Source organism: Elephantulus edwardii, unplaced genomic scaffold (genome assembly GCF_000299155.1).
Source record: "Elephantulus edwardii isolate Elephantulus edwardi_28Jun2011 unplaced genomic scaffold, EleEdw1.0 scaffold00176, whole genome shotgun sequence".
NCBI lineage: Eukaryota > Metazoa > Chordata > Mammalia > Macroscelidea > Macroscelididae > Elephantulus > Elephantulus edwardii.
In genome coordinates, this window is record NW_006399926.1 from 3,050,177 (window position 1) to 3,070,310 (window position 20,134).

Sequence of the window (20,134 nt, forward strand, 5' to 3'; positions counted from 1 at the left end):
TTTTTGCTCCAGGGTGCTCAGGGCTATCTGCAGCTCCCCTGACTTATCTTTAGCTTGTGACAAGGAGATGAGCCCTTACAAGGGTCACTTCAGACCCTCTGATTTCCACCGTCCACTACTCCATCTTGTCTTCTGTCTAGGCATTCCCAGTTCAGGTGGGAAGAGCCCTTTTTCCAGGGTCTCCTGGGGGGGGGGGCTCTGGCTCCTGAAGGTGTCAGGGAAGGTCCACTTGGCTCAGAGAACTCGCAGAAGGCGTAGGATTGGGAGCAGCAGCAGCAGCAAGAGACAGAGGGGGCTGGGAGCACCACCCCCTTCCCATCCTGAAGTGCCGCTTTCTCCAGGGCTCCCGACAGGATGCGCTGACTCGGACTCTGCAAGAGGAAAGGGTGACGGAGCGGACTTTACTCACTTCTGCAGTCGGCCTCTAGTTCAGCAGCAGTTCCTTGTAGTTAAACTCTTCACAGGCTCCCAAACTAGCGCCTATCTCCACACCACCTGATTTCGCCTAGAGATAACCAGCCCAGTTAAAGCCTGGAAGGGCCTGGCCCCTAGACACACAGAGACCTGATTATCTCAGCTGAACATGGAGGGGGGAGGAAGGGTTTTAGTGGAAGCTCCCACAGGGCTAAATGGGGGGGAGGGAAAAGGAGAAGAACACAGTCTAAAGCCCCACCTGAACCCTCAGAGTTCTGATGCTCCCAGATTCTCTCCATTTCTTCCCTCCTTGAGGGACCTACATTAGACAGAGGGCTGCCCCCTGTGGCCCCTACTTACTGCTCTCTTTGCAGCAGACAGACACCTGGAGCCTCAGACACTGACCAGAGCTCTCTGGAGTTGGTACTGCTGTGGGATGAGAAATCAGGAGGAAGCAGTTAGCACGGGGAGTCAGTATCTTGCATGTCTGAGATTCTGTTTCAGACCCCTTAGCTTCTCTTGTCTCCTAGTTCCCGGGAAAGCTTCACCTAACTTTGGGGCTGTATCTAGATGCCAGGTCCCATCAATGTCCCCCGTTCCCAGGTTCCTTCCTCTTGCCTTCACTTCCTCCCCCCACCCCATTTCTACACTCACTTTAGATATCCCCCTATTTAGTCCTGGGCTAAATAGTTCTCCCTCTGAGCTTTAGGGACCACAGCCCTCCCTGCTCTCAGGTCTCTGACTTCATTCCCAGACCTGCGCCCCACCACCTCTTCAAGCTCTCTGTCTTCACTAGCAATGGCATAGATGACTGTTCTCCCTGATATCTTCCCCAGAAGGCATCCAGTGTGTCCTCCTCACTCACAGATGTAGTAGTAAGTCTCTCCAGGCAGAAACTCGAAGCCCAGGGAGAAGGGTGTAAAACGCTGAATCTTCTCTGAGAATCGAACAGGACCAAAGGGGGCAAAGGGGCGGGAGCACTCCCAGCGCTTGAAGGCACCCGCTCCCTCTGCGTGGCAGGCCTCATAGCCAGGCCAGTCCACCATGTACAGAGCAAACGTCTCAGGGCCCTCAGGGGGCCCTGGCCCTTCATAGTGTGGGCAGAAGATGTCTAGGTAATCGTTGAGGCCCAGCTCCACCACCGCGTCTCCTTGAAGCAGCCTACAGAATAAAGGAGGTGTGGGCTGAAGGGGTTGTCACACATAGCACAACTGAGGCATGGAGTCAGAGTCATCTCCTCGCAGAGTTCCTGTAAGCCTCTCCTCCAGCCATGGATGATAGGTGGTCTGAGGACCACCCACATGAGGAAGTTCTGATTGGAAGTACAGTTCTGGAAGGCCCAGTTCCCCAGAAGACAATTTTGGAAAGACAAAGAGAGTGCAAGAAATGGATGGAGGGACCAAGTCCCAGATGAATAAAGGGAGGTTCAGAGAAGCTTCAGAATTGCAGTGTTCACTCATAATCACATGGTTTACATGAGAGGCTATACATGCTACCTTTTGTGCTGGAGCTGCCAGCCACTTGTGCAGTAGCTCCAGTGGTGACACCAGGCCCATGCTTTGTCAGTATTAGGTGAATGGACATTGTATGGGAGTTGGGCACAGAGGCAGATACCTTTGGGGACAGATATAGGTCCATAGGCAGTCAAGACAAAGGTGGAAACTGGGTACAGTTCCTTAATGAAGACGAAGAGAAAGTAGGGATGCCTTTTTAGATCTCCATCCACTGGCGAAAAGAATGCTATGGTAAGGGGTGAGGGGAATAAGTGCTGGGTGCCTTTACTGTTTTGCCAAGACAAGAAGCCCACTCCACCCAGCATCCAGTCTCTGTAGCCTTTTCATGATTCCTTTCTTCATTTCTTGGGAGGTGGATGCCTCTAGGAGCCAGTGTCCATAGGAAGGACTGGGATGAGCTGTCCACTGTCTGCCCTCCCATCGCCGTCCTGGGCACTGCATGAACCTCCTTCCAAAGTCATTACACAGCAAGGTCTCCAACTGTCCCTCAATGATAGCTGGCTTGCACTGGGGGGTCTGATTAGAAATACAAACTTCTGGGTCCAGACCAGAGCACAAACATAGGCCTTACTATGTTTTGTTCTGCTGTATCCCCAATGCCTAGAAATATGCTCCACACATGGTCAGCAGCCAATAAATACTTGTGGACTGAATGACTGAACCAGACACGTCAGGGATGGGGATAGGAATCTGAATTTTTAACAAATCCCAGGAGTGGTTCAGAGGCATTGGTCTGGAACAGAGATAGAGGGATTGAGAGTTGGGTAACAACAATAGCTCTTATCACATGGTGTTGTAATGGCCTTTTTTGTTGTTGTTAATGTTGTTAATGTATACCCTCTCTGGGGTCTGTGGGCTTCCCCAGAACAGGGTCTTGATCTTCCAAGACATTATCCCTAGCACAGACCCAGGCACAAAGTAAGAGCTTAAATAAATGTTAGTGAGTGAACAAATGAACACAGTCACAGATTGTCTCAAGCAGAAAACCAGAGAGGAAAACAGATGGAGAAAGCAGAGAGGCAGGGAGAATTAGGGAGGGGTGTGGAAAGAGTAAAAAAATATGAAGGCTCAAAGACAGGCAGCTCAGAAGAGAGAAATAAATAATAGTTTTTATCTGTACATACAGCCCTGCATCTCTTCATGCACATGACCTCAGCTAGCCCGCCTGACTTCCCTGGGCACTCCAAGGTAATATGTATCATTAACCCATTTTACAGATGAGACAACTAAGGTTAGGGAGGTCAAATGACTTGCCCAAAGGTGATTCACTAGAAGAGGCTGGATAGAAACATGTATCCGATAAAGACAGTGATGAAAGTAGCGATATTAAATGGGATCAGGAGACAGAGAGCCAGAGGGGAGGCCAAGAGAGGCTCGCTCACAAAAGTAAAACCCCTTTCCTCATTCTCAAGTCCGCCAGCTTCACCTCCATCCGGCTAGAGGCTGAGGATCACTGAGAGAGAAGCGTGGGGGGCGGGGCCCAGAGTGCAGGCCGAGGCCCCCCGGCTCTAGGCTCTAAAAGCCCACCACTTACCCTCAGGCTGGGGTCCCTCGCCCGCCCCCAACATCTGCGGGTAGAGGAGCCTCGGGGCGCGTCCCGCCCCTCCCCCCTCCCCGACCGGCTCAAACAAAGGAGCCCCGGCGCGCGGCCGGGCTCAGGCGGTGCCGCGCATAGCGCGGGGAGGCGGGTGCGCGCCTAGCTCGGGAGCGCGCAGCCCCAGCTCGGCGTCTGTCCGGTTCGGCCCGGCTACCTGGGGTTACTGGAGTTCCAGTAGACGGCGTGGCGGAGGCCAGAGGCCCCCCGCAGCGGGGAGCCGAGAAGCGCGGCCCAGAGGACAGTCCGCAGCAGGGGCAGCAGCTGCATCGCCCCCAGGGTCCGGTCTGATCTGGCCCGGCCCGTCCCGGCCCGCTTCGCTGTCGGGGCCAGAAAGGTACAAAGTGGAGGGGAGGGGGGTTGCTGGGAGGGGGTGGGGTGCGGAGACTCACAGGCTACACCCCCGGGTAACTTTCCGCCAATAGAGACGCGTCACCTCCCCTCTACTCAGAGCCAACTCCATGTTAACTCTCTCGGCGCTGGAGCGCGCACCAGTTGAGTCAAGCTCCTGACCGTCTCAATTCGAGGCGGCAGGGAGGGGAACATAGTCTACCATCTAGGAATTGTTTGTATAGAAAGCCTTGTCTTTCGTGTCTGACCTTGTACAAAATACAACAATTTATAAACTTCGAAGACTTTAAATAGGGGCACGCTCCCTTTGCTCAAACAGGGTAAGTGAGGCACAGGCAACGATCCACGAGGTCTATCTAACCACCTGTGCACGTTGCACCTCTTTTCTTTGCCCTTCTGTGCTTTTGAGGTTGCGCGACTGGAAGGGACAAAGTGCTTCCTGGGACACTCCTCCCCTTTCCAGTAGAACCTTCTGGTAGCAGGCTTACTGTTAGTGCCTGTCTCCTTCCTCCCCACACTTCGTTCTGGGCAGCCCCAAAGAAATGAAAGGTGGTTGCGGCCTGTTCAAAGCACCTTTGTTCTTGAGCCCTCAGGTGGGGGCGGGGGTGGGGATGAGGAGGTGGCAGGTGCATGGACGAGGGACCGTGGGAGCCGCCCCACTCCGCTTTGGCTCCAGGACTCTGAAGCCTAGCCAGATCCAACTCGCCCAGCCACTGGTCAGAGAGTGAGGATCCCAGATCCTACTTTGTCAGTGGCCGCCCCGGGGGGGTGTCACACAACAGTAAAAGCAAGGACTTGGTGAACGCGCGCACAACTTCCTGTGGCATGGGATGGTGTTAAGAGCCATCTCTCAGCGTGGGCAGAAACTAGCCGGGAATATCCCGAGGACACACGCCGACCCAGCCTGGGACTCCCTCCTCCTTATCCCCGCCCGCCCTTATCTGAGACGGCAGCGCCTCCTGGCGGCCAAACCTGGAGCCGGAGCAGGGGCAGGCAGCACGGCCTTCTCTGAACAGACAAGCTCTGAGGCGAGCTCCCAAGATCTCACGTTTATTGCAGCGCACAAGTAACATGCAGTCCAGTCCTCAGCCATCCCTCGGCTTCCGCAGCCGTCCAGCCCCAGCCTCTCCTCAAGCCTTGCTGCCCCTCCTCAACCCTTGCTGCAATGGCGTGGCACATCCGCAGGGTGCATCAGCGCGTGGTGGGAGGCATGGATGGTGCCTGAAGACGCCTGCTCCACGGAGGCTTGACTGTCTCTCTTGCCCGGACTCCAGTGGGCGGGCTCGCCTCTTAATATCCTTCTAAGTCCTGGTTGGAGGCAGCAGACCCTCAGGATTCGTCAGAGATAGAGCGAGGACACCGCTGGGGGTGGGGGCGCTGGCCTGGGGTCAACGAGAAAACAGGATCCCTTTCACCTGGCCTCTCAGCGGGGCTTCCATCCACTGCACCCTTCCTTGCTTACCTGGAAGGTATGATCTGGGGTGGAGTTCCAGTCCCTGGGCCAGCCAGGTTATCTGATGAGCGCCGGCTCTGGGGGTCAGTAGGCAACGGTTTCCTCGGGGGTGGAGGCTTGGCAGGCCCCTGAGACTGAGAGAGAGAAAGCAGGAGGCCAGCTGCCATGTTGCCCACCCCACCCCCGACGCAGTGGCGCTGGGGAATATCAGTTTGGGAGTAGCACCCAAAGGTCACCATTGCCGACAAACAAACCTGTCACCATTGCCGACAAACAAACCTGTCACCATTAAAGTCGTCACTGGGGTATATGTGCCCTCAGGCATCGTGCCACGGCCACCACCGCCAATGCTACCAGCACCACAGCCCTAGGTGGGGGGAGGGGCTATGCCCTTCTCTCCCCCCACGGTTACCTTCGGGCGCCTCACCACCGGGTCAGCGGGCAGAGGGCGCGTGGGGGGATTGGGTCGGTCAGCCAGCTCAGCCTGAACAGAGAGAGGGGGCAGTAGCCATGAGTGTGCAGCCACGGGCAGTGGACATGCAGAGGGTCCCCCTAGGCGTTCAGGTCGACATGCAAAGCCATTCTGTTAAGGGGCAGGAGAAAGTGGGCATGCACTGAGTACCTCAGAGCATGCTACAGAAGATGCCTCAAGGGGAGAAAGGGGGTAGGTCACCGAGGGGGTTTCCTGAATGACTGCAGTCCTGCCAATAACCACCAGATGGTGGTAGAGACCAAGGCAGGAGGCTCACCCTTTTTGCTGCTTCTCTTGCCGAGTGTCAGGGCTGAGGGACACCCTGGTCACCTAATGAAGAGCCCCACTGGCAGGGAGCAGGATGAGAATGGCCACTGAGCACCAAGCGCCCCACCTGCTTTCAGCCTGGGTGGGCCTGGCCCAGATTTACCTGCAGTCTTTTGGGCACAGGGTCGGGTGGCAGCGGCCTGGAAGGAGGGGCTGGGAAGCCGAGAGCACTAGTCTGCTGAGAGAGCGGGAGGTGCAGATGGGTGGGGCACAGAGTTGGGGCAAGAGGGAGCAGAGAGACACACGTGGGTGAGAGGGGTTAATGTTCAGAATGGGACAGCCACGACCCCAGGGGCAGCAGGGGGCTGTGCGTGCAGTTATTCAGGTGCGTGCAGAGGGCGTGCCAAGTGGTGTGATGGGCATGCAGGCCACTTTCTCAGGTGCACTCCTGTCATCACATGCAGAGGGCTCGAGGCAGGGGCACTCACCAGCCCTGCTACACATGGCGACCTGAGCCTCAGCGGGTCCTGGTGCACTGAGGGCCATTCAGAGCACCACCCCCCTCGTGCCCTCCAGGGACCACTGCTGGGAGCACACATAGATCCACCTCTCCAAGTCACCAGCTTAGCCAGCTCTGAGAGCCTGCAGTCTGCCCTCTGGGTGATGGCCCCTCCCCTCCTGCAGGCTGGACTCCTCAGCCTCACCACCAGTTGGATGGGGTGTAGGGGGTGGGGGTGGGGAGGTGCTGTGTGGCTCCAGCTCTTCTGACTTACATGTGGACAGTACTAGCCTTTCTAGAACCTTTCCATGCCTTCCCCATCCAAAGGCACCAGCTGGATGCTAGGCCACGCTTGGCACCTTCTCCTCTAGTACCCAGGACTCACCTTAGTGCCTGGCGTCAGCAGGGCCCTCTGTGGTGGTCCTGGGCGCTCAGGGGGACCAGGCTGGGCTGCCCTGAACACAAGGAAAGCATGTGGGGAGAAGGCCCAGAATCAGACCCTGTTCTTGACCTATATGCCAACCTCCAGTCGAGCTAACCCTTGGCAACCCCTTGGAAAGGGCCTTATATGAGGTTTAGGCCAAATCAGGAGTGCAGAGATGAAGGGCCCCATTGATCTAGCAGTGCTATACTGCAGGGATATGGGGTGTAAGGTGCTGGGCCATATGCAGGGGAAGGGAGATGTTTGGAGAATGGTGATCAACAAGTTTAAAGTTCAGGGAAAGCAGGTGGTGGGAGCTGCAGTGAAGGCAGGACCTGGCTTCCGAGTGGGAGTTCCTGGTGATGGAGAGATGATGCAGGTACCTGTATTGGCAGCTGGGCCCCTTTAGCTGGCAGAGTCGCTGGCGTAGACGGGCACGATGCCAGTAGCTGGCACCAAGCAGCACCAGAACCAGCAGCAACAGGAGGCTGAGGAGCAGCCCTGTGGTCAGGGACCTGGACTCTGTGGGAGTGAGGCCAGGTTTGAATGTAGGGAGGGTTATGAACTCTGTACCCAGGAAGGAGCAGGAGTGGATATAGAGGCTCAATGACAGAGAAAGCTAAAGAGTCAGGTACCATGTAGAGTTAGGGAATCAGAGGCAGAGAGACCAGAAATAGGGGGTCAGGGTGGAAGGTAGGGATGAGCTGCTTTTCCCTCCCAGCAGTCGGTCCCAGGCCCTTTCGTGCTACCTTTGAGCCGGGTGGAACAGTCAGGCGCTGCCCATCCCTCATCACAGTGACACTGCTTATTGCTGTTGCAGACCTAGGAGGGGTAAGCAGAGCTATTAGGGCCTTGTTGCCCTTTCAGGGTAACCCCACTCCTACCAATACTCCCTCCTTTTACAGGATCTCAGCTTTCAATACCTGGAAGGTATGAGGGTATGGTAAGGTAGAAAAATCCCTAGAGACAGGGAGCCCTCCTCACTCCAGGGAAAATGAGATAAAATTAGCATTTACTGAGCACCCTCTATATGCTGGTTACTGGCATAGAAACTTTCACACTCATCTCACATAGCCTTCCATGCAGGTAGTGTTATGCCCATTTGACAGATGAGGAAATTGAGCTCAAAGAGGTTATTAACCTGCCCTTAGTCAAACTGTGAGGAATTAGTAAAGCAAGGGATTAGAACTCTTTCCAAAGCTCATCATCCTTTTGCTCCCTAGAGGATTCCTGCCCCGCCACTTCATCTCACCCCATGCCCATGGCATTTGCTTCGACATTCTTGTGTCCCCAGGAGATGCACAGGCTGGCATCGATGGTCAATGCACACCTGCCCAACGGGAGAGAAGAACCAAGGTCACATTCTCACAGAGCTTTCCTGGGACGGGAGGACAAAAGGGCTTGTTAACACCCCTATTATTGTAGCTGCAGAAACCAAGGCTCAGTGGGAAAACAGGATTGCTCCATCTGAAGTCAGAATCAGATTCTATACCAGAGCTTAGTGAGGCCTGGGTACGGAGCGTCTCAGTCCAGATATCCCTCTCCATCCAGGCTGCTCACCAGGCCAGGGCCACAGGCTGTGCCCGCCAGAGACCGTAGGGGCTGGGCCACGTCGTTGCCCAGGTCCAGGTCCACCCAGCTGCAGTTCAGCTGAGTCCCGTTGGCTTCCAGAATCTCCCACATCACGTCCCGGACTGAGCCCAGCAGAGGCTGAGTGCTGCCACCCTGGCACTGCAGTTGCCCACAGGTGGCATCTCTGGGAAGAGGAGGGCAGAGGGTCAGTGGAGGATATGGACAAGGCTCCCACAAACCTAGAGCAGCTGGCTTTGCTCATTCACCTAGGAGCGCAGGCTATGTAGCTGCCATTGGGGTTGCGCCCGCAGTTCCCAAAGGCGTCACCCCTGGTGTTAGCAGTATGGAGGCAGATGGGTGCAGCAGGCTGGGCTCCAGGTCCCCAAAGTGCCTGGCACTGCTGGACATAGGAGGCACAGCGCCCCTGCATGCACAGGGCCTGCCCACCAGCACATGGCTCGCCGTTCCCGAGGCTGATGTCAGGCGGGCACTGGGAGCTGTCTCCTGCGCAGAACTCAGGTAAGTCACAGTCACCTCTGGTAGGACGGCATGGCCAGCCAGCTGGGCGAAGCTGTGGAGGTTGGGCAAGGATCAGTGTGGGTGCTGGGCAAATCCAACCAGGCCCAGGGTCAGAATAACCCTCCTTACCTTTGCCCTGCAGGGTGGTCAGTCTAGTCTGTGCCTACCTGGCAGTTTTGACAACAGGGCCCATCAGATGCACACTGTGCCCCTGGTCTCAGCTGGCAGGTGAAGAAGTCACAGCAGGGATCAGTGCAGTCCTGTGGGCAAGGACACCAAGGGGGTGGGTCTGCGGCTTATCTCCAGCCTGTCCTCCCAGGGCTGACTGCATGTGAGAGCTCCCTCCAGCCCATGCTCCATGGGCCTCCCGCACACTGGAAGCGGGGGAGTCTAGGGGGCCCAGGAGTGAGTGGGACCAGGGTTTTGGTGTGAGGACTCACATCAGGGAAGCCACAGTCACACTGCTCTCCCGGCTCCACAAACATATTTCCACAGAAAGGGACTGCAGGGGGCAGGCGGGCCAGCCGCTCAAAGAGGCAACTGCCCAGGCCCCCCAGGAGTGCTTTCTCCAGGGCCCTTCGGCTGCAGTTGCTGAAGTTCAGGCCTGACAGGAAGCTAGGAAGGGTGACAAGGAGAGCTGCAGTGTGGACCTCTCCCTGCCCACTGCCCCGTTCCTGCCCGCACCCCCGTTACTCACTCTGTGGAGGCTTCCATGATGCAGCTCTTGGCTGGAGCTGGACCAGGACAAGGGCAGCTGCTTTCAGGCAGGTCATGGTCCAGGCCCAGACTGTGGCCCAACTCATGGGCTATTGAGGAGGCGACTCCCAGAATGCTCGTGGAGTGGTCCTGCCAGTGGGGAGGGGAGACCCAGGTCCAGTCCCGTCCTGCCTCCATCTCCATGCCCAGCTCATCTTGACAGCTCCTGCTCTCGCCTCATCTGATTTCTTGGCACAGCCCCCACTGCCTGCCGCTTTAATTGCTTCTGAAGTACGAAAGGAACCTCAGCAAAGCTGGGGTCCAGCTCAGTTCTTCTCCCTGCTCTCACTCTGGGGTCCTGGGATATCATCCTGCTTTGGACCTCAGTGGTTCCCCTTTCCCCTCTCTTGCCCTAAGTGATAGGCAGTCCTCCCAGGTGAAGGCTGTGTTCTCTATATATTGTAGTGAACTGGCCACAGATGAAGAGTGTCCTAACAGGAGGGACCACGTCAGGTACCTCTGTTCCTACACCCACAGCTTTGGGACTGGGTAACTTTCTAGTGGGGCTTCAGTAGGGTACTACAACTAGGGTGGACTGAATTGAGAATGGGGAGACTTGGAAATACCTCACCATGTTCACACCTCCTGAGAAGTCAGGAGAGCAGATGGAGTTCTGGATGGCCATGCCCACCATGGGCCCAGAGAATGAAGTAGCGCTGTGGGATCAAGGGGTCAGAGGTCAATGCCCAAAGCCAAGAGCAGGGCTTAGGGCTTCAGGTGAAGTTGAAGGAGGGTGAAACTGGCCAGGGAAGGGCAAGGTTAGCTGCCCGGGTCTTACGTCACCAGCTGGGCACTGTCATGGGGTAAGCGAGGGAGCAGCTCTGCCCGACGCCACTGAAGGAAGTTGTCTAGTGTGACACGTGGGTCCGAGCTTATCTCCACCAGGTCCACCTGGTTCCAGGCTTCCAGGCCCACTAGTGCCACACGTACATTCAGGGGCTGGAATAACTGAGAGAGAGCTGGGGCTCAGAAAGGGGATCTTGTGGTCAGAGGTCCGCAGAGAGGCTGCCCTGCCCAGCACTCACCATGTCCAAGAGGAGGGCCACTTCCAGGGTGCGGTTCACCAGGCGCTGGAAGTCTGGGTACCTCTGGACCTGTGGGCCAAGAGAGGTCACCATAAAAGACAGCCAGGCTGGCCGGAGGTGGGAAAGAACCTGTCAGGACGGTAGGCTCACCTCCGATCGGTCAGCTACAATCACCAGTTCAACAATTTTGGTCTCTGTCAACACATCTCGCCTCCACTATAGATAAGGAGAAGAAGGAGCATCAGCACACTCCACCGCTTACGCTGGTAGCTGTGTAGGGGTGACCAAGCTGTGTCCACACCCACCCTGGGTGGTCAAACAGAGATGGGGGTGAAGATCCCGTTCTACAGATGAACCACTGAGAGCCAGAGGCCAAGGACTTGCCCAAAGGTAGAGCAAAAGTAATTTATAAACTTGTGTGGAGAGCCGTACTCTTCCAGCTCCAAACTCAGTACTGTCTCCAAATTAAAAAACAACCGAGCAAAGAACTATGATAGAATAGTGAGTAACATATCAGGTGATATGATAATAGGCTGGCAGTTCAAATCCATCAGTGACTCCATGGAGAAAAGATGAGCAGTCTTCCTATAAAGGTTTACAATCTCAGAAACTCGATGCATAATAGTTTTGAGTTGGAAGTGACTCAAAAGCTCAAGGACTTGGTGTCCCTGGATAGTAGAAATGATTCAGTGGTTGATGGCTGACTGTAAGATTAGAAGTTTGCATCCACCCAGGGACATTTCCAAAGAAATACTGGATGTTCTGCTTCCAAAACATCAGTCATTGAAAACCTGAGGAAGCATAACGCTTCTTAGACATGCATGTTGTTGTGGTGGTTCCGTTTCACCGAATCAAGTATAACTCATAAAAACCCAGGAACAACAGTCCTGAACCCTGTCCTATCCTGTGTCATCTTCATCAAATCTGACAAACTTGAGCCCACTGCACCAGTCACTGTGTCTCATTGGCGGCCTTCCTTTCTTATACTACCCCTCCACCTTCCCAAGCATGATGTCCCTTTCTAAGGAATAGCCTCTCTTAACATGTCTAAAATATGAGAAATGGAACGTCATCATCTTTGCCTCCAAAGAGCACTCTGACTGCAGTTTTCCCAGGACATGATTGTTCTTTTGGCAGTCCATGGGATACTGAGTACTCTTCTCCAGCACCACAAATCAAAGGAATAAATTCTTCTGTCATTTTTATTCATGGTCCAGCTTTCAGATGTGTAGCAGGTGATTGAAAAGACCATGAACTGGACTGAGTGCACTTTAGCTGACATCATTGCTCTTAACTATTTTCTGACAGTGGACTTGCCCAATGCAATATGTCTTCTGATTTCCTGACTGCTGGGGCCAAGGGTGTTGATCCAAGCAAGATGAAATAATTGACAGAGTCTATCCTTTCTCCATCTATCATGATGTTGTCTGTTAGCCCTGTGATGAGGACCTTTGTTTTCTTGATACTGAGATGTTATCCATATGGAAGGCTGTAGTACTTGATCTTTTGCAATAAATGTTTCAAGTACTCTTCACTTTCAGCATGTGTCATCTACATAACGTAGGTTATAGATGAGTCCTCCTCCATTCCTGATACCACATTCCTCCTCATAGGCTGCCTTTTCATTAATTATTTGCTTAGCATACAGATTTAATAGTATGGAGAAAGGATACATCCCTGACACACATCCTTCCTGATTTTAAACCATGCTTTTCCCTTGCAAAGCAACAAATTATAACAAAATGTGCAAAAAGTTGAAGTTAGAGAATAAAAAGAAAAGAACTCTCAGCATTTCTCAAGCTGAAAGACCTTAAAAACAAATTCAAACCTCCAGTTACAATACTAAGAGATCCTAAGGGAAAAATCTTCAGTAAACTAGGAAGCATCTAAAGAAGATGAAAGGAATACACAGACTATACAAAAATGATTAATTGACACTAAAAAATTTCAGGAAGTACCACCATATTAACAATGGTAATGAAAGATGAAGCTCCAGATGTACTGAAGACATTGGCAAAAAGTGAGTCCCCAGGACTTGATGGAATACCAACTGAAAAGTTTCAACTAACAGATGAAGCCTTCTATGTGCTCACCAATGTATGCCAGGAAATCTGGAGGACAGCTGACTGGCCATCTCACTGGAGGACAGCTGACTGGAAAACTCACTGGAGGAGATCCATATTTGTTCCCATTCCCAAGAAAGGCAACCCAGTAGAACGTGAAAATTATCATTAATACCACATGCAGGCAAAATACTGCTGAAGATCTTGGGGAAAAAAATGGCTAGAACAAAACATTGCCATGGAACTTGCCAGTAGTTCAAGCTGGGTTTAGAAGAGGCCACAGCATCAGGATTATCACTGCTGTGTCAGATCAATCCTGGCTGAAAGCAGAGAATACCAGAAGAATGTCTAGGTTTTATTGACTATGGGATCACAACAAACTATGGCTAACATTGAGAAGAATGGGAATCCCAGAACACTTCATTGTGTTCTTGTGAAATCTGACACATGTGGGGTTGCCAAGAATTTGAGCTGATTTGAAAGTAACTGGATTATCCAATATTCACTACATGGAAAGCACAATCCTAAACACTTTACATCCATATAAACACTTTATATCCATTATCATTGAGTAGACTGCAGAATCAGAACCGCTACATAGTTTCCAAGGCTGTAAATCTTTATGAGAATATATTGCCTCATAATTCTCTTGAAAGTAACTAGTGAGTTTGGACCATCACCTGTTCAGTTAGCAGGCCAATGTTTAGCCTACAGAACCACAGACTTCAGATATAGTAAGTCTTCTGACAATTAGTCAGCAGTTCTAATCCATCATCTACCCTGTGAGAGGAAAGACAGTTTCCTCCTAAAAATTTACAGCCTCAGAAACTTGATAGAGGGTCATTATGAATTGGAATTAATCCATCAGCTCAATGGTATATATATATATATCTTAGTCTAGAAGTTCTGCTGAAACCTGTTCACTGTGGGTGACCTTGCTGATGTTTGAAAAGTTGGTGGCATAGCTTCTTGCATCAGAGCAACCTGCAAGTCATCCCAGAAGAGCAAAGTGACAGACAAGTGCTGTACCAATAAAAAAAGCAAACTTTGAACAAACAAACACACATAGTCACAGACTAGAAAATAAGCAACAACATGCAAGTCACCCTCTTATACAGCACAGACAAGTGCTGTATCCATAAAAGTGAACCATAAAACAAGCAAACAGATATATATAATAAAATAAACATCCTTGCTATGGGAAAGGTATATCAAAGATGTGTCCAGAGGTGAGGCATTCCTGGTAACAGCAGTCAAGAAATCAAAAGATGTTACCTGCAAAAAGCTGAAGCATCCCTCTCACCACACACAAAAATCAACTCAAGGTGGATCAGAGACCTAGGGGTAAAGCCCAAAACCATAAAGATCATAAGAAACAAAGTAGGACCAAGCTTAGAAGGCCAACCTCACTATATAAAAAGGCTGACAAATACAGCCATAAATACACAACCTTAAGAGGATAAAATTGACGAATGGGACCTTCTAAAGATTAAATACCTGTGCTCATCAAAAACATTTTCCAACTGAGTGAAAATAAAACCTATTGACTAGGGGAAAGGGAAAAAAACAACAAGATTTGGCAATACTATTTCAGACAAGGGTCTCATATCAAAAGTTTACAGAATCCTACAGGGCCTCCACAAGAAAAAGACTGGTAATCCAATTACAAAATGGGCAAAAGACATGGAAAGACTTTTCACCGAGGAAGATATTTGGATGGCCAGGAGACACATGAAGAAATGCTCAAAATCCCTGGCAATAAGAGAGATACAACTCAAAACTGCAATGACATAACCATCTCACCCCAGTAGTAAAAGTTTAACAGTACAGGAAGTAATAAATTTTGATGAGAATGTGGAGTGATAGGAACTCTTACACACTGTTGGTGGGATTGTAAAATGGTACAACCACTCTGGAAGGTAGTTTGATGTTTCCTCAAAAAGCTGAACATGGAAATTCTATATGACCCAGCTATTCCACTACTTGGAATATACCTTGAGAAAATGAGAACTAAGGCACAAATGGAGACTTGTATAGCCATGTTCATAGCAGCATTATTCACCATCACAAGAACATGGAAACAGCTCAGATGTTCAACGACAAGTGGATTGAGAAATTGTGGTATATTCACACGATGGAATATTACACAACATACAGGAGTAATGATTTTGAAAATCACTACATAACTTGGGAAAGCATTATGCTAAGTGAACTAACTCAGTCCCATAAGGACAAATACTGTATAAGACTATTATTGTAGAAATAAAGATAACTAGTAAAACATGTATGAGGATAGGAGCAGAGGGGTGAGGATGGGCAGGGGGTAATCACAGGGTTGCACAATTTGATGGGCAGAGGGAGAGGTAGGTAAAGGAAATGGGAAAGATCCAGTGTGAAGAAAAATGTATATGAACTTTGTAAGCAAACCAGTATAAAATAAAGGTTTTATTCAAAAAAAATCAAAAGATGAAAATATTGAAAAATACTGGTGCAATAATGTCAGTTTAAAGACTAAGGTGCACCTAATCTAAACAATAAAAATTTGGTATATTTTAATTGTCTCCTATGCATCTAAAAGTTGGACAGTTAATAAAGATGACAGAGAACTGATGCTTTTGAATTCTGGTATTGGAGAAGAGTTTGCCAGAAGAACAAACATTTCTGTCTTAAGGAAAGTGAAACCAGGGTGCTCCTTGGAGGTAAGGATGGAGAAACTTGGTCTCACATACTTTGGACATACTGTCCAGAGGGACAAGTTCTAGGGAGCTCTGGTGGCCTAGTGGCAAGAAGCTGCACTGCAACCCCAGAGGTGTGCAGTTCAAATCCACCAGGTGCTCTGCTGGGGAAGGAGGGGCAATCTCCTCCTGTATCGGTCAGATTTGATTTGATGGTACATGCACAAAAAATAATTTTAAAAAAATTTTAAAAAAAGAGGGACAAGTTCTTAAAAACAGACATGCTGGGAATGGTGGAGAGTCAGAAAAAGAGGAAGGCCCTCAACAGGATGGCTTGACACAGTGATTGTAACAGTGCTCAAGCATATCAGAGATCTTAGGATGATGTGGACAAAAGGACAATGTTCAATCTGTTCATAGAATCACTATGAGCTGTAGTCACCTCACTGATGCCTAATAACACGTATATATGAATATATATCTATTCATTTTAACCTTCACAGAAATTTTGTAAGTCGTTTTGAGGTTTTAAAAATCTCAGCTTTACAAATTAGAAAGCTGGGTTTTCATATTTTTATGACTCTTATTCCCATTGCTGTTAAGCCAAAACTGACTCATCGCTGACTCTCTAGTGAGCTTTCGGGGATGTAAATCACACACAGGAGAGATTTCTCATCTTTCTCCCAAGGAACAGCTGATCGATTCAAACTGCCAGAGAGGTGCCACCTTAGAGTTAGCAGTGAATACCCTACGGATTTCCATATCTAAGCAACAGTACTTTGTAAATAGCATCAGAAGCAAGCTGAAGAATTTGAGTGAAACACCTATGTAGGTACCATTAATTAGCTAGGTGACCTTGGACTTTGAGCTGGTTCCTCATCTTAAAATAGAGCTACTGATAGAACCTACCTCCTAGAGTTGCTAGGGAGACGAAATAAAATAATATTCACAAAGTTAAAGGAGTTGTAGTTACTCTTAACAAATATCTCAAAGCGTCCCGAGTCAGTCCTCCAAATGCTGGAGACCCAGCCCTCCTACGAGGCATCCTCACCCGATGAGAGTGGCGCTGGCTCCGGGGATGCTCTCGTGGAGTCCGGGTGGTTCCAGATGCACTCCAGCTTAGGGCACAGGTGTGACCTGGCAAGAGGAGGTTTTGGATCCGGGAAATAATGGGAGGACTTTGAAGGTCCCCAGGCCCCAGCTCCAGGGTATAGCTTCTCTCTGGAGACAGGACCACCAAGCCCCTAAGGAAAGATACAGGAAGTCAGAGAGCATTTCAGCTGCATTCCAGGTGCCTCCTCACTGTCTCCCCCTCCATGGCATCCACTCAGCATACCTGAGCCCTGAGCAGGTGCAGATAGACACCCAGGAGTGTGCATGGCCTTGCACACTTCCTTGGTAGCAGCAGTTTTCCTACAGTGGAGAAAGAACATTAATGTGACTAAAAACACAGGTGATGATCAAGCCTAGAAGTCTAGGATAGTGGCGAACTAATGCACTGTCTTTGCGCATCCTTCAGGGATGACACCCCCAGTGGCACCTCCCCTTCCTCTAGGTTAGGAACAAGGCAAAGGAAGTCGGACTCACCAAAGTATGTCCCTCACTCTCCACCCTGGTGCCATCTGGCTGGTACCACACCAGGGTTGGGTGACCTGGGACCAACTCTCTGCAGAATAGAGGAAAAGGAAGACAGTGTCAAGGCCACCTCCGGGATGGTGCAGTGACAGGCTTGGACATTTCCACATTCCCCAGGAGCAGAAAAGCATAGTGACTGGATCACACACTGCCAGGCCTATCTGGACCCCAATCTGGATTTTGTCACATAAGCTGTGTTACTTTGGGCAAGTTTTTAAACTCCTCTGTGCTTTGACATCTTTGCATATAAATTGAGGAAAATAATATAGTGATAATAACAACAGTCTCTCCCTTATGTGGTTTTTATGAGGATTAAATGAATTAAAGCATTTAGTATCCAAACCAAAACTAAACCCACTGAGTTTTTCTGACTCATAGCAACCCTATCATGACTCTCCAGGACAGAGTCAAACTGCCCCATATAGTTTTCAAAGTTGTAAATCTTTATGGGAGCTCCCTGCCTCATCTTTCTCCTGGAGAGCAGCTTGTGGGTCCAATCACTGACTTTTTCAGTTAGAGCCTCACAATTAATCCACCAGGGCTCCAACTTAGAACCTAGCACATCAAAACCAAGACCACAGCCATCTAGTCGACCTGATAATGCCCCCACCAGGTTTCAGAGGCTGTAAATCTTTGTGGGAGGAGGCTGTCCATCTTGCTGATGAGCCCCTGATGGATTTGAGTTTCTACCAACACAGTCTGTAAGATACTAGGCCACCACAGCTCCTTACCTAGCATGTAGTAAATGCTGTATACCTCGTCAGCCATGTTGTTATTATAATGAGCACCACCATTAGTATCTACCTGTTCCGTAGCAGCTCCAGAATATGAGTCTCGCCGTCCAGCTCCAGTTTGATCTGTAGGGCCTCGGGCAGACTCATCTGTGGGCACCAGAGGGTACGTCACCTCCCTGGCCCTGCCCACAACTCCTACCCCCTCTAACAGAAAACCTCACTCTCTCAGGAGAGCACTAAAGATTAGATCACTGGTGGGGGAGGATCCTGAGGGAGGGGCCAGGAAGCCCTGCCTGGCCTGGGACATTGTTCTGGGGGCTTGTGTGGGGAGGTCAAGGAAGGTATCTGAGCCGCCCCTTCTCGGCTTCCTGCCCAGAGAGGAAGTATTGTGGAAGACCCATTGCAGGCCCCGGCCCTTCCTCTGACTCAGCTTTAGAATGCAGTGGTGGGGGGAGGCCCTGAACCCTCTCCAAGAAGTATCCCCACTGAGAACCAACAACATGAGACTAAATTTGGCCTCGAAATTTCCCCAGTGGAGATGGATGGTTTGGGTGGGGCAAAAGCAGACAGATGTGTGTGCTGAGGGGAGAGGGAGGTAAGTGAAGCCAGGTGTTGGGGTGCAATGGGAGAGTAAGCTAGACATTGCATGAACCTGCTGCAATGGGGTCCACTCACCCCGCTCCTCAGCCAGGTTTGGCTTTGAGACACCTGATTGTAGAGGTGTGGAGATGGGGGTTGGGGGTGTGTGTCTGTGTCCTTTTACAGAGGAGAGGCTCACCTGAAGCACCTCTTCCAGGCTGAACATGAGCTTGTCCTGAAGGAGCTGGAGCTCCAGGGGGCCACTCAAGACCCTCTGTGGTCTCTCTTCCTCCTCAGTGCCACCTGCAAGGTCCCCAGAGCACCCCAAGAGAGGGCTAAGAGCATCAACACCAGGGCTGGGGGTGGCTGGTCCCCTCACATCCTGTCTCCCAATATGTCCTAGCTGTCTGAAGGGCCCTGGCTCCTGAATACTAACTTCAAGAATGGGGAGCGGGAGGGGGCTTCTCTGCAATTCATTCCCTTTCAGCCCGTCAATTCATCCTTATAGTCCTCAGATAAAGAAACTCAGCCTGTGACCCCCCCAGTCCCACCCGGGCCAATCCCAGGTTCTCACAGGAACCCTCCCCCTGTCCCCACTCCCTCCCAATCCCCCCAAGGAACGCCTTCTCTCTGGACTGGGCAAGTCTTGTGGCTGGATGCCCACTCACCCTCCTTTCCCTCACATTGGAGATGCCGGGAACGCCCATTTCTGGGTGAGCAGTGCAAACACTCTCACCTCCCTAAATACCCCTATGCCCAGTCAGGCACACCCGCTCCCCACAGCCTCCGCTTCCTCCCAGAGTCCCCCCCCTCCCCACCCTCCTCAATGGCCCTGTCTCCTCCGGACACTCCACCCCCGCCTGCCCTCTCGGCCCCTGGCCCAAGACAGCAGCGGGAAGTGAAAGTTCCAAGGAGGAGCTGGTGTCACAGCCTCTTTCCTGGCCAATTCTCCCCTCTCCGGGCTCCTCCCGGTACCCCCTGCCTGCCCAACTCTCCTTCTAGGGGCATCAGCCTGAGGGTGATGGGTGCTTGGACGCCCAGGCCTGAGATGAGGGTCCGGGAAGAATTTTCTTCGCCAAACCCTATGAGCTGTTCCCTCTCAGCTGTCAGGCACCGGGTGGAGCTGTCAACTAGGCCCCAGAGGAGCAAACATCACTTCTAGGGAGCATCACCTTAACTCCCATGCTCGAAATGGGTCTTTGGCTAGGCCCTTTGGAGTCTGGCACCGGAGCCTGAAAGTGTCCACGGCATCCACGCAGATAACCGACACAGCGCAGAGTACTGGCATCTCCCTCCTTCTCTCCATCTACCAGTCGCCTATCTCTCTGACTGGGACAACGCACCAGGGCGGGCAGTCTTCTTATCGGACTCTTCTAAGGTCTCCGTCTCCGACACCCTCGCCTCCCTACTGCCCCACTCCTCCTCCCAGTCTACCTCCGGCCCAGTTCTAGGCGAGACTTACCTCTATTTGGGACCAGCCTGGAAGGCAGGGAGCTTCCCGCGCCCAGAAGCCCCAGCGCCCAAAGCAGCGCCAGCCGCATGGCAACGGCGGCCGGGGCCGGGCAAGGGCAGCAGGTGCGGGGCCGCGCGC

General features: G+C 51.6%; 2 protein-coding genes across 6 annotated transcripts; both read right to left on the bottom strand.

The window, feature by feature from the left end:
* Positions 1 to 231: 231 nt before the first annotated feature.
* On the bottom strand, positions 232 to 3,871 carry EFNA4 (ephrin-A4). The gene is made up of 4 exons (XM_006895818.1): positions 3,680 to 3,871; positions 1,280 to 1,575; positions 775 to 843; positions 232 to 371 (listed from the first exon to the last, which is right to left on the bottom strand). The coding sequence occupies exons 1-4, from the start codon at positions 3,790 to 3,792 to the stop codon at positions 235 to 237; spliced, it is 615 nt and encodes a 204-aa protein (XP_006895880.1). The 5' UTR covers positions 3,793 to 3,871; the 3' UTR covers positions 232 to 234.
* Positions 3,872 to 5,212: 1,341 nt separating this feature from the next.
* Positions 5,213 to 20,084, bottom strand: ADAM15 (ADAM metallopeptidase domain 15). 5 transcript variants are annotated; one of them, XM_006895820.1, is made up of 23 exons: positions 20,006 to 20,084; positions 18,743 to 18,846; positions 18,035 to 18,111; positions 17,183 to 17,261; positions 16,932 to 17,008; positions 16,647 to 16,839; positions 11,008 to 11,073; positions 10,858 to 10,926; positions 10,611 to 10,780; positions 10,404 to 10,488; positions 9,774 to 9,922; positions 9,517 to 9,691; positions 9,244 to 9,336; positions 8,824 to 9,128; positions 8,546 to 8,741; positions 8,238 to 8,315; positions 7,735 to 7,807; positions 7,369 to 7,507; positions 6,950 to 7,019; positions 6,229 to 6,300; positions 5,739 to 5,810; positions 5,336 to 5,460; positions 5,213 to 5,255 (listed from the first exon to the last, which is right to left on the bottom strand). In XM_006895820.1, exons 1-23 carry the CDS (start codon positions 20,082 to 20,084, stop codon positions 5,213 to 5,215), a joined length of 2,589 nt encoding a protein of 862 aa, XP_006895882.1. The 5 variants fall into 5 exon arrangements, with proteins under 5 accessions (XP_006895882.1, XP_006895881.1, XP_006895884.1 ...); XM_006895819.1 differs by having other exon boundaries at positions 6,229 to 6,303; XM_006895822.1 differs by lacking the exon at positions 6,229 to 6,300.
* Positions 20,085 to 20,134: the final 50 nt, after the last annotated feature.

What these genes read in the sequence shown, in the direction of transcription:
- EFNA4 (XM_006895818.1), bottom strand. Translation starts at nt 3,792, where the DNA reads ATGCAGCTGCTGCCCCTGCTGCGGACTGTCCTCTGGGCCGCGCTTCTC. An exon ending in TGGAACTCCAGTAACCCCAG is followed by an intron (nt 1,576 to 3,679) that starts GTAGCCGGGCCG and finishes TTTATTCTGTAG; the next exon opens with GCTGCTTCAAGGAGACGCGG. An exon ending in TGTCTGCTGCAAAGAGAGCA is followed by an intron (nt 372 to 774) that starts GTAAGTAGGGGC and finishes TTCCTCTTGCAG; the next exon opens with AGTCCGAGTCAGCGCATCCT.
- ADAM15 (XM_006895819.1), bottom strand. Translation starts at nt 20,084, where the DNA reads ATGCGGCTGGCGCTGCTTTGGGCGCTGGGGCTTCTGGGCGCGGGAAGC. An exon ending in CAGGCTGGTCCCAAATAGAG is followed by an intron (nt 18,847 to 20,005) that starts GTAAGTCTCGCC and finishes GGGACCTTGCAG; the next exon opens with GTGGCACTGAGGAGGAAGAG. An exon ending in CAGCCTGTGGCCCTGGCCTG is followed by an intron (nt 8,316 to 8,545) that starts GTGAGCAGCCTG and finishes CCCGTTGGGCAG; the next exon opens with GTGTGCATTGACCATCGATG.